We start from the raw sequence: 17568 nt of genomic DNA on the forward strand, positions 1-17568 counted from the left end.
AAACAGAGTTAAAGAAAACTCTGAAGATGAGAAAAAAAGCGATTGCTTCCCAAAAATGAGAATAAACTGGGTTAGTCCAAGATAGGGAGACATAACCTACCTTGTTTTACTCTAAATTCAGCTCACTGCCTTATGTAGAGAAGTGAAAGGTTATTATATGGGTTTATTGAGCAAACCCAGATTTTATAAATAATTGCCTGTCAGACTGTTCAAGATAGACAAACATACAGCAGACCAACAAAAACATGATCTGTCATATTTCTGAGAGAAATGTATGTTGAGTCTTCATTCTCTGGGACTTTAAGTAGACCAGTAAAAAATAAGTGCCAGTATTTTTCCTGCTTATGCATATTTTAAAATGTAAAATCTGGGAGAGATACAGCTACGGAAGGAATTTTGATTCCAGTACCCAGTGCCTGAAACGGTTTCTTCTGTCTATATCCCTGCAGATCGAAACCAAATACAATAAATGCTGGTGTCCTTTTAAAAAGTCTGGATGTTTACAGCAAGCATATAATTTTCCATGATTAAGGACGCCAACAAAAATAAGAGTGATGATAAAAAGAAAAGTTTAATCATATATTTCAAGAAGCACAGATGGAACATCAGAAAACTTCCCCCCCTCCCGTTTAATACGCTGCATTGTAGACATTACTTTTAGCCCTTTACACACAGATTAACTCCAGGAAACAGAAGCCTAAGCAGGTAAAAGAAAAAAGCAATTTATGAATGGCAGTAATATTTGATGTACAAAGTTCACTTTTACAATATTTTGGTTGCAAGGAGAAGAGACATTTTTCTGTTTATTTAAAATATATATATATATATTTAAGGTTTTTGCAAGCAGGTCCAGGAAAGCAGGGCAACAAAACCACTTACAAATGACCGCAAGAGCATACAGTGGGAGTAAAAATTAAGACCTCACATACTAAGCACAAAGGAGGAGGTCGGCTGCACTATGTAAAAGTAATATTTTGCTGATCTCCTCTCGATCTCTTGAGTGCTCTGTCTCAATTTGAGGTTTAAGTTAGATTTCAAGGCTGGGCTAAGAGCGGCCGAAGCAGACCCCTGGGCCCATGGGGTGCCACAGGGACACAAGCAGTACATGCCTGTAGATCCTGATGACGGCCTGAAGCATCAGCCCTTTTCTCTGGTCAAGCATCATCGTGGTTAGCTCTATATTTGTACAGTTTTTATGGGAAGAAATGAATGTGTTTGTGAGGCCAGCAAAGGCTGGAGGAGCAGGGGACGGGAAGAAGCATAGAGGGAGGGACTGAGATTTAAAAAATAAATCTGAAAACAAACAACGTGAACTAAAATATAAAAAAGGCAAAAAAGAGCCCATTTCTTCTTTAACCAAATCCAACAGTAACGCTGCCTTTGTCAACAACAGAGACAACATCTGCTTCCTGCAGCAAACGCTGAGCAAGTACATAACATTAAGCCTTTGCCTAGAACCACCGAGACAGACACAGTTATTTAAATACTTTAGGATGTATTTTTCTGAATAGGGGCCCAATCCAGTGCCAAATCACTGCAAAGGCTTTCCTTGATTTTGGAGAGCGATGGCTCGAGCCCTAGGAGAGGAATGGAATAAAAATAGAGGTAGCAATATTGAGAATTTGGGGCTGACCGCCTGGCATATCCTTGGGTCTGCGAAAAGACAAGTCTCTAACTGGTAAAGCACAGTTTACCTGAACTTTTCTCTGAATATCTTAGGATCTGAACTTGCTATTACTCTCATCAAAGAGCCCCTTACTGGATTAAACTGAACACTGAAAAATTGTTTGAGAGAAATCAGTGGAAAAAAGTGGAAAATAATAGTGGAAAATAGTGGAAAACAGTTTTTCTTTTTGTAAAAAACACACGGAAAACCTACATAACCTAAACGTAACCTATATAAACCTATATAACCCAGTCTATCTCTGGCCTCTTTCTGCCCCATCCTGCTTTACAAAAAAACATCTCCAGGAGAACATACAGACTCCCAAACACTTAAATAAAAATGACATCACATTTCAGAAAGAGGCTGACAGCACCAAGTCCCCTGCAAACTTCAGCATTGTCTGATCTGCATTCTTGTCCACCTACACGCTATCCCAAACATCCTGCCATTAATTAGCTAAATGTTCCAGCTAGTAAACAAGAATAACGATTGAGGGGGCTGGAAAAAGAGACGGAGTCAGCCAGCAGATAGTCACAACAAACCAGCCCACTCACTGGTACACAGAGACATTGGAGCTTGTATTTTTTTTCCTTCCATGGAGGGGAAGAGAAAATCACCTTAATATAACACTGCCTTTCCTGTTGCTGCAGCCACATCCATATTAGCAGGCGAGAAAAGTCATCCCGTTTCTGCGGTAGGCACTCTGTCAAAGAAAGAGAAAAATCTGTAATGAATTATCACATCAACTTAAACAAGGGAAGAAGGCAGAGAGAAAGGCAAGGCTTTCTTCCTGTTTTGTAGACTATTCTGGCTGCAATCTAATAGTGTGCTTAATCTGAACATTTCTGGTGGGGAAGCTATAAGCAACCACTTTGTCTATTAAAAAATCAGTGTGGTTAACAAGTGGTTAGCGACCCTATTTCAGGAGAGCGAGAGATATGCAAAAATGTAACATCCTATTTTGTTAATTGCCTGCAAAATAGATGAGGCCAAAAATACACTATTATGCTGAATCTGTTTGTCCTCTATGAGCATGTGTTCTCTATTCACTGTGTTCAAGAATCATTTCTGACCTATCTTAATAGTCTATAAATTACTGAATAATTAGAGTTTTCTGAACCTAATTTATAGTCTGAGTCTAAAGCTATGTAAACAGACACTGGTAAAACCCCCACCCCCCCAAAACCAAATCAATTTTAAAGACCCTCTGATCAGTACAAAATAATTTGATATCCCATATATTGTAAACTGGGATCAAGTGTTTCCAATGGTAAAGAAGCACAAGAGTTAAACAGCATTTGAGAAAATAATTTTAAAAGATCCTGTGACACTGTCTCACTAAAATACCTTTCATGCATTTTTAACATCTCTTTCTGAATCAATATAGGAAGCTATGCCTTTTTACCTCAGGCACACTGGAAACCCTATATTTTAAGGGGATATTCTCAGTTTAAAAATTGAGTGCTTTTTTTGTGTGATATTAATGATATCTTCAAAAAGGAAAGTAGTTTAAATGCTTTTGCTTTATTTGGTTCACCTTCAGCAGTCATTCAGTTTTGAAAACGAAAATACAGTCATCTACTTCATTACAGTTAGTGCTTCGTCAGATTTATTTTGTACCTCTTAAGTTCAAGCACTTAGGAAGTGCCATATATAACTACCATTTTTAGTGGCTTTACCAATTTCCTAATTAATTTCAGCGAGATCAATTTCTCCTCTCTCAAACTAGAATTAGAAGAGTATCACTAAGAGCAAAGGATAACCTCAAACAACTTTGTGTATAAATAGTATTTATACTGAACTGTACGGAAATAGTTTCAAAAACAGCAAGCATGTATTCAGAGAGACATTTACGGACACTGAATATGCAAAAGGAAATATGTAGAAGATGTTCATTACAGCATCCTTTACATTAACACCATACTCCAATACAGAGATCTAGCAGCATATGGCATTGAAGTCAAAGAGCAGAATATTAGCTCTGGGATATATAGCCAGTCATCAGACATGACAGTATCACCGCAAACAAACAAACAAACAAAAAAATCCAAAGACTCTATACCCAAACATGAAACGCACAAAAACAGACTAGCCAATAATTTTGAAAGGATCCAATGTATTCCCACAACCACAAGCAGCAAGTCCAAGGGAGTTTGGATCTGCAGCTTGCCCAAACCATTACGGCTGGCATTTTGAAGTCGATGTAAAAGTAATGTTTTTAGCTCCTTGACCCTGATATTTTTACAGAGCTTATAACCCAAGTAACAACCTTTAACACATAAACAAAAAGTATTCAGGGCTATTGTGCAGTTTGCTTGAAGATAAATGAACCCGAGTATAAAGTTGGATCCACATGAAAGATAAAAGGTTGAATTTTGCAAAAGGAATTTCGGTTGCAAAGCAAAGTTGGGCTTGGCTGGGCTCACCTGGGAAATAATGAAGTTTAACATTTTCCAACATGGGCAATATCATACGGTTAGTTATATCCCTGAAAAGGTCATTTTAGAAGCAGGTTTCAGAGGAGGGAGGATAACACCTTCAGAAAGTTGGACACACCCACCAGTCTATATTTAGCAATATATCATAACTAGTGTGGCTATAGTTAGGATCGAAAACTATTTCCTACTTAACTCCCTGTTTCACATAGTTTAAACTTTCTGAAACATTTGCCCTTGGGCTGAAGTTTCCTCTGCTTTAATCTCTGCCTGAAGTTCAATTTCTTTGGAAAGGACCAACAAAATTCCTTAAGCCATTTTGAAGTTCAGCAATAATGAAAACAACACATTTTTCCTTCCCGAGCCAGAGAAAGTGATTCTGATATATGCATATTTTATTACGGAATTTAGCCATAAATTGAAGCATTTTACCCAGAAACAATCTTTACCTTCAACCTCAGCTTAAAGGTAACTGTTTTGAAAATCAGTATTTCAGAGGAGGGAGTTTGATTCATCCCATTCCATAACAAGATAACACTTCGTTCTTATTTTGATACACTACTAGATAATAAAGGTTAACCTCCAAAATGCTTTTATGCATACCAAAACTATTTTACAGTCATCATTCTCAGTTATACCAATATATGCTATTAAGATATAAGATATATACAGCTGAATTCATGATACGAAAAGACATATCTTTACATGCCAAGAATTGTGAAGAGAAAGAACAAGATGTTTTTTATAAAACTTGCATGTCTATGTGCCCTTGCAAGAGAGAGTGTATACGTATGTGGCAGTCCTTTAATGTGGTTTGATATAATGTAAAGGGTTTGGATGACACTTTTGGGTACTTTATGCCACTTTGGCAGTATCCAATTTTTTAAAAGAAATAAGATTATTTGGCTCAGAATTACAGATAGAGGATGATGCAGACTCTTGATGTGGGACTAAAATGGCAAGCCATAGCTGTATCCATTTTGCTGGATACGTCTTGCTATAGCCCAAAGTCAGGAGATAACATAAGCCCACGGTCCCTCCTGGAGCCCTTTTTGGAAAAGTGTCTACTGCATCCAAATTTTTGTGTGCTCTCTCTCAAAATTTACTGTCTACCAGCCTGTGCTTTGATTTTTCCTGCTGTGGGCTGACTCTTTGCCATGGTTGAAGGTCCGTCGGCCTGTTACTGTACCCGCTATGTGCGCGGGTGGTCAAGGGACCACCTTTTAGACATGTGAAATCACCTAGCTTGGCACAAGTTACACAGTTCACCTTCCTAGAACAGATTCCATGCTCTAAAAAGTTGACATAACCTTATTTGGCCAATCTGGCTCTCACAGAAACTCTTCTTGCTCCTTGCTATCGTATGACAAGATTCTGCATCCCCTTCTCTGACCTTGTTAAAGGTGAAAGGACAGATTGCTGCCATCCACAACCAGAGGCTAAGCAGGCTGGACCAAAGTGACAACAGAAACATAACCTTCATCTTGCCCAGTCCACTCTTGCCATGTGCTCCCATTCAGGGGAGAGGCATGATGATTTTGCTGCTTACTCCTCTACTTCCCAGTCCTGACCCCAGCCCATCTAGGCACCATGTGAAGAACCTTCTCACGGCTTCTCAAGCATCCTCTATCTGCCTATAGTATAGGAACCCTAGCTTGAAAAGGTTGCTCCTTCAAGTTATCAAAGCACATTGGATTCCGATACAAAGATCTTCTCTGGGAATGCTATCATTACTTAATAAATGAAGGTAGGGGTTTTTCCTAACAGTCTGAAAGGAGGTACAATGAAGCAGAAAAGATGAGCACTGCTGTCAGTCATCTAAAAGCAAGATCATGTTTTGCCCTTAGTTTGGTGAAAGAAGGGAAAACTAACAGCTGAAAAAAGGCAATCTGGAACAAGAGGCCTTGGTCAAGTAACTCCTCAAATTTCATGAAAAATCATCCATTTTCTACTCTCTTTTTTGGTCCCATGTCTCTCCTGTAGTGGTAGCCCGAGGTAGTGTATTATGAAGGACCACAAAGAACCGCTCCATGAAGAGGGCAGCAAAACTCCTGTCCCCACAGTAGGTCACATAAAATGGAAGAGTTCATAGGACCAATTTAGGGGCAGAAAATAATGTGTTTATTAACGCAAGATATACTGAAGCTGTGATTTAAAGAAACAAGTCCCAGCCAAACCTCAATTAGGTAACATATCAGATTAGAAAACTAAGACTTCTGAACAGGCACCTTAGCTAGAAATGGTTTCCAGTTAACAATTTACACTAGTGCATAATTTCACAGCCGTAGCATGATGAGAAAGAATAATTTTGGCAAGAGAAAGAAACAGCTGTGATTTTTCAGTGGGCCAATGTTTAATTCTTATTTGGGATAAAATTTGGAAAGTCTAGGGTAAAACATCTCCAGCGGGCATCGTAGACACCAAAGTTTATTGGGCCAAAACCTCCATTGGTTTAAGTCTGCAGTTCTGCTAACATTAAAGCCAAGGTACAATGTCATGCCACAGGTCTGTTGTATCACTTAGCGATGATAAATCCTGAATTATAGGTCCTGTATAAGCAAGTTACAGAGCAGCATTTTTAAAACTTGAAGTCTCCCTTTCTTTTTGTCCTCGTGTATGTGTGTGGGCAAGTGGTTTAACTACAATGCATAAAGTGGAATGGCAGACAGAGACATCAAAATCAAAGAGCAAGTCCTGGCTGAACTTCATTAGCAAATATAAATACAGATAGGCACATCTTGTTTGTGACATGCCACGGTCCTTTCCTCCTTTGGTAATTTTACTCTATTCTCTGATATTTGCATAAATGTAAATCAAACCATATGACTTCAACAGGCTTATGATAGGGGAATCATATGCAAAACTTTTTTTCATCAAATAGTTCTCTTCATGCAGTCTTACAATGTTACTGTGAAAATCGGGGAGGATTAGATCTCAGACAGTGAAAGCCTTTATTTAAGAACAGTGGAGGGAGCCCTGCCCTTTAAATAAGAGACATTCTTGGATCAGACACTGGCTGGCAGGATGGAAAAAAGGATGTAGCATTAACTTTCATTCCATTCCAAATAACCTGGAACCCATAAAACACAAAGATTCTCTAATTTTAAATCTGCTCCCTTTCTCCCTGTGTCTTCTTTCCATTTTATTTGGGGAATGCTAACTTTGAAATTTCATTAGCCCGCCATAATATCAAAGAAGTCATCCTGGACAGATTCATAGCTCTTTGTACATAAAAACATCTACATTAAAACCCCTGTGATTAAAAGGTTACTCCTCTAATTTTTCCCAGCCTGCATAGACAAACCACATGCAAAGAAGTGTCAGCTTATTTAGAGATTAAAATAATAATTAGTTTAGGAGGCAAAGTATAAGCAACATTGTTTAAAAAAGAAAATCCATATGTTGTTTAGAATTAGTTGCTTCTGAAATTTGTGTGGATATAAACTCTCCCTATTAAAAGTACATACACATTACAAAAGGAATATAATGGATAATTCTCTCTCCAATTTAAAACAATAGCACTGAAGGCTCCAATTCTACAAACCCATCTTTAATCAGTAGCCAAAGCACAGATGTCTGATATTACTCACAGGGTGAGGGAACTTTTTATGTATATAATGTCTAGTACATGGTCAATAATGAATAACAAATCCCAAATATATATCTATGAACACCTAGGTTTAGTAGATTACGAACTTGTACGATGCTCCGGGTGATCTGCCCTGTTGTATTTATTCATGAAATCTCACGGATTTCATTTACGATGGGGTCAGACCAATGCGCTGAAAGCTACAGCATCTATTTATCCATACAGTAATGGTCCCTCTGGAAGCACAACCACATTTGCGCTGAAGCTAGCCCCTGAGAAACCACAGTTAGGTGTAAGAAACACAAAGGAAACAACTTAATTCCTCAGGTCTGTTCCCTGAGTCTTCAGCCATCCAGGGGGACACCAGTGACAGCAGCGGCTTCCACGCCGTGAGTACCTGCCCTCCAGAAGGGGACCAAGATCACCAGCACACTTTACATAGGCGACCACAAACATCACGCACTGATAAAAGCACTGCGTCAGTAAACCACCCTTCAACAGCCGGTAACAAAATGCTTTCCAGCGAAGTCATTTCTGGGCTTTGGTTTACCTTTTATCTACCAATGGCGTAAACTTTTTCAATAATCACATAAAACTGTGTTGCTGTGTCCAGGAACAGGATACATCCAGGATATATCATCCAAGACTGTTAAAGAGCATAGTCGAGATCTCAACTACCCAACTTTTTTTATTCTTGCTCTCTGCCACTGGGAATAATGACATTCCCAAGGCTGATGGAAATGTAGGATCTCTGAAAAACAAGGACCAAATGTATTTCTCGGACACCTCATGCAATACCACCAGTGGAAGGAAAACAAAATGTAGGGCTTGTACTGCTGTCCTTCAGCTCATTGGGCCAAATTCGCGATGCTGCAGTTAACTAGCAAACACTGTTCTCAGGGCTGGGCTGATATTATAAGAAAGAAAAACAAGGCAAAAGGATCATGGCTTCTGTTGCAGCAAGACCTTGGGTGTGGGAGTGGGGTACCAACATCTGCCAAAAGAAAAAAAGAACAACATTGGTAGGGAGAGAGAGATTATTTTAAATTTCTCAGAGGGTACTGTGGAGAAAGAAGGAAAAAATGGAACTATAAAACAATACTTGGCAGCCAGCTTTGCAAAACAAACATATTTTCGCAAAGTTCTTCCCATCACTGCCACCAACTTTAATAGGCTTTATTTGTCTGAGAGCAAGAAACCCTTTTTAATTGTCAGAGAAAAGGCAACGTTGCTTAGCACACTGATAGAAGTTCCTCTTCCGAGCCCTACTTCACCCGCACGCTGCTCTCAGTTCACAGTCAGAGAGAGGAATTCCTTCCCCCAGGCTGCAAAACCTGTAGCTGGGCTCCATCACCACCCTTCCCTGGACGAAGGGAGCAGGCTGCTTCTCCTGCGGAGCAAGCTGAAATCCAGCAAGTTATTATTGCCGTGGGTCTAACGGCCCATAACTGTCTACCCATGATATGCTACTGGCAAAGCACAGCAGGTCTCCACAAGGCACCAGACCTTGATGGATACGACCTGCTGGACCCCAGTGTAATTGGGAAAGCTTAATCCCCCCACTGCAATGGAAATGCAGTGGTTCCCGAGTATCCCCGATCTCCTCATGAGCATCGCAATTAGTTCATTAATAATTTTACTGCCTTACGTCAAACTGGTCAGAACACTTTGAGTTGCTCAGAGGCCAACGTCTCCTCTTCTGATGTGTCTCAACTCGCTGCTTTAGCTGTACGGCAGCAATAATGTATGCGGGCAACTTTATTATGTCTGAGAATGAAGTTAAAGCTAGAAGCCTTGAGACATACAAAGAAAAGACTTTAGGTATGGTTAGATACTGAAACCTCTGGTTTATGACTCAGGGCACTGCACAGACACAGCACTCCCATGTGAAAATATACCACTAATAATAAAAACTCCTTCAACCTGAGAGTAATTCAGCATGAAATAACCTGGATGGCTCCCTCTCTCCAAGGACGGCTTTTCTTGTCTTTTTAAGGTTTCTTCTACTGCTGTAGAGGCTCAGTTTTTTTTCTGTAGGAAGTGACAGAAGAGGTTAAATTCCCCCTCCATGTCACTACTTCTCACAAGCTCAGCATATGATTTTTAGTGAATTTATTTGGAAACAATATGGTGTGGCACAGTCGTCTGAGTACAAGGGCAGGAGCCAGGGCTGGGCTCTGCTCCCAGCTCTGACACTTACTTGCTGTGTGGCCTCAGACAAACCACTTAATGTCTCTGTGTTTCAATTTCCCCTGCCTTTGAAACAGAAATACTATCACTCACTGAAAACCTTTTTTGAGGATTGCTTGAGTACAGACTTAATACATAGTGTTTTGAAAACACTGTATGCTATTCCATAATTATTATTTTCATTACGTTATATCTTCCATTGTAATGGCTAAAATGCCAGATGTACCGAAATGGATGCCGAAACTGGCAGTTATTGGATAGGAGGAGAGGGTATTACTTTGAAATAAATTGAATTATTTGGGCAAAACAAGACCATTTACCTACATTCTTTTCTTGAAACTGTTGAAATTGTAATGAAAAGGAGCATCTAATGACATTTTACAACACGCTTCTCTTCCTCCACCCCCTGAAAACATCCTGTGAATGCTCTCTGCAGAGGACATAGCATCTCTCTTCTCCCTTTGCATTTCACCGGGGAAATGAGAACCCAACCAACAACGCAGGGCAGAGAGTCAGTCTGTAAACAGAGAAATTTTCTCAGGCCCCGAGGCCCTTTGCTGGTGGCGGCATTCGGGTGCGGCCACTTCTAGCCATGCTCCTTACTGACTGATGCACTCTGTCTGCAGCGGGGCGCCTGCTCACCAGAGCGGTGGGAGGTAAGAGGAATTAAGGTAATGCATCAGTGGTTGCCAGTGGAGGAGATGGGAAGGGGGGGAAAAAAAAAAAAGCAAAAGAAATATACTATTTCAATCAAAGTCTGAAATTTGTAGAAGTGGTTTTGGTCTCAATATAGAAAAAATATTTATCCAAGAAACTCCTACTCGGGTGCGAACATCCTACTTCTAGTGGGATTTTGTTTGGCAAAGTGCTGTGAAAGAGTGGAAGCTAATACAGAGCATGTCTATAAACAAATATATTTATTTAGTACAGATTGACACATTCACTAGAGTATTTCAGTGATTACACGTGTAAAACTATTTCCTATAGTGGTTTCCTTTTGTGATTCTGCTAATTTATTCAATCCACCCCATTTTCATGCATTGAATGTTATGAGCCATTTCAGCCACCCAGACTGAAATCCGCGTTTGGAGACTACATGCCTGTTTTTTCATTTCATCATCTACACATAATTATTTGGTGATATTAGGAATTTGAGCTCAAATGGAAGCCAACCAACATTTTAATAGCTTAAAAATCATACAAAATGAAGTCTGCCCTGAGGTTAATGAATAAGAGCCAAATCTTGAGGCTCTCTCTCAGTTTTTACTCCTTATTCAGGCAAAAGTTGAATCAATTGTAGTTGCTCTGATTAAAAACAGAAGAACATATATTTGGATCTTTCTCTCAGGTAAAACTGAATAAATTACCTAGGATTAGGCTGAAGAATGGCATCCAATCGATCTTTCACGTGTATTTCTGCAACACGCTGGAGAAAAAAATCCAAGTGCTGAGGCAGTTTAACCAGTTAAAACAATACGTTAGCAGCAGAATAAATTATTATGCACTACCAAGTTTTATGACATTTATATTAGAAATAGCCCCGAATCAAAATACATTTTCTGGTCCCTCATCAACTTCTAAAGACCAGGATCAAATACAAACTTAAAAAATGGTCCACAAAGTATGAAAGCCAAATGCCCTTATCCTTCAAAACAAAGCTCCATCCCTAATTTGAACTTTAATCCAGGCATATATTGATACAGTTACTTGATTTTTTGATGACGGGAAGCATTTATAATTTAGGCAATTAGAGGTTATTCTTTAGTTGTATGCAAGAGGTCCTAGTCCTTGTGCAAAGAATACAATGTGCCTGTAAAAAATATGAAGCAGAGCAGTTAATTCCTTTGAACAGTTAACACTTGTAATGGGTGATAATCAGAGAAAGATGATCCTCCCTTAAATAACAACCCATTTCAGTACTGGCCAGCCATGTCAAAGTAACGACACATTTATCCCATTCAAGCAAGATCTAAGCATGAGGATGTGGAAAAGAAAGTAGTATGAAGAACAGATTTGTTAAAGCAAGTAAGAGAAGGAAAAAAATCAGTAAGAGGAATGATCTGGTCATCTGTGAACAATACCAGATCCCCTGACTTGGTCTGTGTGATAGTGGCCCTGCTCACTCTCTACTGACAGCCTGCAACTAGGATCTCAACGCTGAAACATGCCGAGCATATGAAGAGCTCGACTGTGGGTGGCTTCATTTGTAAATGAGCAAGTGGGGACACGTAAAGAGGACAGTCTCCTCCTTATCACCACTCATGCTGCAAGGACTGGTCCTGCTGCCCCAGGACCTGGGTCTCTCCCCAGCAGTTCCTAACAGTGGCTTCCTGCAAGACAGACAGACTCCTTCACGTATTTAGACAAGGCTCTAACGAAAACTAACAGCACCAATGGCACATTGGCTAGCATGCGAAGACTGCTCAAAGCCTTGCAGGCTCCTGCATAAGGCAGCCTGTACAGAAAAGAGCCCTCGTTGCACCTTCAGAGAGCTTCTGGCAAGTTATGAGCTGCAAGGATGTACCAAGAAACTTGGGATCCCAAGGAAGGCCAGGCTTTTCTTTACATTATACTTTTTAAATGACATTATATTCACATTCATATGTTGGAAAAGCTGATTCACAAGGCAAGATGGACTTCTAGTCTCTAACGTGTGGCTCGTTATCTATAATCTTTCCAAATGTCTTTCTGTCCATCTGTTCCTTTCCTGCCTAACGCCTTGGCAAAATGGGCCATCCCAGAGACACCGGACGGTTGCTGAGAATAGCGGAATTCCAAAATGTCCTTCCTAGACCTAAAACTTCCTTTTGGTCATTTCTGAGGGGGGCAATAATATTTACTTTGTGAAGAAAATGAAATAACTGGGAGGACTCTGAACTTTCATGCTACATTCCCTCTCCATAGACCCAGTTATACACATTACTTGCTATGGCACACTTTACTTAAGTGAAACTTATTTTGAAATGCTAGGACAGACCAATGCCATTAACAATATCTCGGCAGTCTGACCCATCACATCAAACTCTCTCTTCTTTAGTATCACATCTCATCTTTTTCTTTTGTATCCAGTTTCACAGAGACGTACATTTATACGCACATCTATAAAGCTGATACTTGTCTGAAAACAAACTGGCCGGCCATGAGATTCTTCTGGCTGATTGCCATTGTTCAGTCATTAAATACAGGCTTATGAATAGGGAGATGGATTACCCGCTTGTAACTCCATCAAGGGCTTTTCATGATATCGCAGCCCATATTTTTTTAATAACATTGAGGAATATTTAAATCCTGTATGAAAGTTTTTTCATAAGTACTTCTTTGATGTTAGAACATTTTGATTTGTGTGCATGCTGACACCAGAACAGCTCGATTACTGCATGTTCATTTATCAAAGAGTGCGGGGTCGATCCTGTTCGGATGCGCAATTATTGCATCAAATACATAACATGCACTAATCATGCTGACAGCAACACCCCGACTTCCGATGGCTGGAAATACACAAACAGTAAATAATTACTGTAAATGAAGAGTTAGTTAGGTCTCATTAAATGTTATTGTTACTAAAGCAATAAAAGAGTTTATATTAAAAAAAGCAGAAAGGTGGTAGGGGAGTTACTGAGCCCCAAACCTAGAACACATTGCAGTTCCTGGTCTTAAAGCTAATGGGACCCAGTGGATCCGGACTTCTGCAAAGAGAGAGCGTGTTGTCTCAGTCACATTATTTATTGTAATGGCGTAACTCCCTTTTTCTTTGTTTCTCCTCTTCCCCCCAGCAGAATGGCTGCTGGTAAGATGGGAATGTCAAATCCAGGTTTTCGGCTCTCCAGTAGCTCTGAATTTCCTGGCTTTTGTGGACTGAAATCAGACCCTTAACGTTGCTTATGTGCATTTTGTTTTGGGTAATTGACATTAATTTTTAGGTTGCATCACTGACATCAATCAGCGCTGTTCTCAGAGGACTAGAGTTAAGGGGCCACAATAAAAGGGCATGATATTGTTTCTTTTGTTTTATTTTTGGAGCACTTTGACTACTCTATACTTTTCCAGTTGATGTTACATTCTTTTTGTGTGAGACAGTGTAAGACATTACTGCCTGTCTCGTTTAAAAGAATACTTTGGTATTACGGTAAACGGCTCTAGAGGCTGGGACAGTCAACCCTGGTAAAAATTCAAGTTGATACCTTTTGTCTATGTAACACTTTGAAGAAACTATGAAACGGCAACACATTTCTTTAGCAAGAGCCATGCTGCCCGTTACAGATGTTTTCCATATGGTAAGTGGAAGGTCGGCCCCTTCCCCCTCCACTCATCAGTGTTCTCACATCGTAGAAGGCATCTACAAAGACAACATGGCTGTAAATGATACTGCACAGAAGCCTCCATCAGCACGTACTGTAAATGAACAAGCTGATTTTCATTGTACAGGGCAGGAAAACACACCATTGTAGCCCATTTATGGTGAGGATTTTGACTCTTCAGCTTCCCATTTTACCAGTGTACTGCACAAATACTCTGGGGTAAGTGGTCAAGAAAAGCCAGACTAGGCTTCGGATGCTAAGATGATGAAATGGAAAAAAATACATTAAATTAGTAGAGATTACTGCAGATTATCATGCTGCATCAGCTGGTGGGTTCAACACCTTCTCCCTCAAATCCTTCTGGGTAGGAAGGAAAATTCTCTTTCACACAAGATCATGATTTTAAGGGGAGAAGAATCTGAGGCACCTCAGTGGGGCTAAGACCTATTTTTCAGGCATTGGTAAATAGTCATATACACAGGGTCACAGGTACACCTTTATAACAGATAGCCTTTGGGTGAAGAATTGATCTGTTGCCCCATATTTTGTGTTGCTCCTATCAATAGATAATAACAGCTATAATTAAAATGGACTTTGAAGCACAGCTGGACTTTTAAGAGAGCAGAGTTGTATTTCCAAATGTTCAGCACCTACGATGGGAATCGCGTCTTCAAAAGATTTTAGAGCTCCAAAGCACCATTTTGTCATGCTCACAGTCTGGTTCAAAAGAGTTCATCACCCTAGGTGCACTCAGGATGTTTTGTCCTTTCATAAATCCCAATACTTTTTTTGGATGCCAGAGCTATTCTAACACTTGAGTCTTGAATGCAGGTGTGACCTTCTAAAAGTTCAATGTGAAATGGAGGTATTTCCTCATCTCAACCACTCCTTTCCCAAAACACATAATTATCTTATCTCAAAAGCAGTAAACTTCAGAATAAAAAAGGACCCAAACAACCACATAATTTGTGTTTAAAAAAAAAAATCCTTTTTGCCTATTTCCCTATGCTTTTGGTTTTAGACAAGGCACGGAACCGTCTATGTTAGTCTATATTTAATTTGTAACTGGACCATTATATTTCTTCACGCTAGCCAATACTTGTAACATATATAGATACTAGTTTGTATATTTTGCCATTATTTATTATAAATTATTGCATAATAGTAATATAATTTCTAACATTTCTACAAAATAAACTCTAATGTTGAGATTTTGAAAGCCAACTAGTGATCTTAGCTATTTCACTCCTGGTCATCTCACCAGGAACCATGTGGCTGAAACTTTAAGTAGGCTCAGAAATAAACCTTAAATAATATCTACTTAAAGTTTTCTTCTTTCTCCTTTGCCTTTTCATTCTTGTTTCCTTCTCAGTTTTCTAAAATGTGCACCACCATTGACTCATTTCTTAGAATCTACAAGATATTCCCCAATAACCTGAAACATTTTCATTTTCTTCTTTCAACATATTTTCCTGTTCACCTTTTTTTGTTCCTCATGACAGCATTTTTTTCTAATTCTTTATTACCAACTGTATTCTCTTTAACCTTAATTAAATCTTTCCTTCTACTTATCTCTGTCTTTGCCCCTCAGTTCAGCTTATGCACCCCCTGCTTCCCAGCCCGCTCTCCCATCTTTCCGTAAGTCATCACTCTCACTCACTTTTGCCCAGCATCTCTCCCTTCCTGCCGTTTTTCTTTCCAACCTTATCTCTGCAGGTCCTTGTCTCTTACTGACATCATCTCCTCTGTAAAGAAGTGAAGGGCTTCTCTGTCTTGATATAATTCCATCCAAAACTTACTTCATCCTCTCCCAACCCGGTTTGGCTCTACAACTGTATTAGCAGTCATTGCAGAAGCTATAGAGAACTGGATCTACTGCTTGTGATAGTTGTAGGACAGAATAATTTTGGCAATACCAAAGGGGGCATTGGGCATGCAAGAGAAATTCAGTGCTTGGGTATAGGAGCAGGAGGATCATAAACACCCATTTGGAGTAGCCAGCAGTTGGCATCCAGGGCATCCAGGGCGCAGAGCTGAGGGAGTTTTCGTACTTCCCATGAGTTTAAGTTCAATCTTTGTTATTAAATATAAATGAAGCATGCAGTTTTCTTTTTTTTTTTTGCTGTAATTATTCAGTTTGCTTAAGGAAAAGAGAGCAAGAGGCAAAAGGAAAAAAAAAGGGCACATGCCACTTTCATGTCAAAGAGAAGCATGCTTGTGCCTAGTCCATTGAAGAAATTGCTCAAAACCACTTCATCTTTGTGGAAATATTCCCCTTGTGAAAGGCTGCGGCTTCTGCCCCAGAAATGGTGGCCCCTAGGTTTGCCCTGCTCTGAGATTGGATGAACTCGCAAGCCGTCATTTCTAGTAAGCTTCTATTCTTCCTTGATAAATTGGTGTCACTTAATTGCTGTAATATTTCCTCCCTTTGTCTTTAGCTGGGCACGAGTCAACTGAAAATGCATGACTTAGTCTCACATAGCTCTTAGCAAATGCAGAGATATTGTGGAGCAGAGTGTGTTTTGGGGTGATATTCATTCCTCAAGGGGAGCTGCTGATGGGGTGAACCATTGATCCTGGCCCTCTGTAGGGGGATGAAATTCATCCATCCCCAAGGAAACAACCCTTTTTTTGCTATGACAGGTGTTACAGAGAACAAAACTGGGGACAACAATATAAAAGCATGTCCGCACTGCACAATAAAACATCTTTGTCCTGATCTGGAAGAGAATATAGCAACGATGGCTGCTGATTCAGCTTTGGCTTTTGAAGTGACTGGCCAGGGTGGCAAATGGGGTGGTGTTTTGGTCTTGTGGGCAAATTTTAATCAGGCACCAGGCAGAGTCAACCAACTAATTATTCACAGGCCACTTGCCCAGTATGAAAAGGGAACAATTCTCAATCTTTGACGGATTGGATTTGAACAGGCAACAGAAGTGAAAGCATCTATTGTCCACTATCCAGTCCAGCCCTGAGACTTCCAATTTCTCAGTTACCATGTAGCCTGTTCAGAAAAGGTTTGTCAAGCAACAGCCTCTCTAAACAAATTACATCAAAATTCCTTACGCTATGCCACATATTCAACTTGCCTTTCCAAAAAGAGCCACGTAATAACTTTCTAACAAGGACACTGGTTATTAAAGCACTCTAGATTTTCTAGGTCAAAGAGGTGAAAGGCAAAGTCAAAATAACTGAAATAAAATATTCTGTAAATCATGTGTGTTTACTTACAAATACCAAAAAGCAAGATATAAAGAGACCTGCTGCTATACTAACCAAAATTCAGCCAACTATTTTGAATGACCATCATGATGAAAGCAAGATTTAAGGTGCCAGAGTTGGCTTTTGGAAATACCCAAACAGTTCAAAATCAAACAGAGCTTAGTAGAA

General features: G+C 39.7%; 1 protein-coding gene across 5 annotated transcripts in view; it reads right to left on the reverse strand.

Moving 5' to 3' along the window:
- Nucleotides 1-552: 552 nt before the first annotated feature.
- Nucleotides 553-17568, reverse strand: part of SUPT3H (SPT3 homolog, SAGA and STAGA complex component) — a 288049-nt gene continuing 271033 nt past the window's right edge. For all 5 annotated transcript variants that reach the window (XM_076332635.1, XM_076332634.1, XM_076332633.1 and 2 more), the window contains one exon: nucleotides 553-2369. In XM_076332635.1, coding sequence (XP_076188750.1) covers nucleotides 2328-2369 — 42 coding nt within the window. In that variant the 3' untranslated portion in view covers nucleotides 553-2327. The remainder of the gene's footprint in view (nucleotides 2370-17568) is intronic.

Source organism: Aptenodytes patagonicus, chromosome 3, assembly GCF_965638725.1.
Source record: "Aptenodytes patagonicus chromosome 3, bAptPat1.pri.cur, whole genome shotgun sequence".
Taxonomy (NCBI): Eukaryota; Metazoa; Chordata; class Aves; order Sphenisciformes; family Spheniscidae; genus Aptenodytes; species Aptenodytes patagonicus.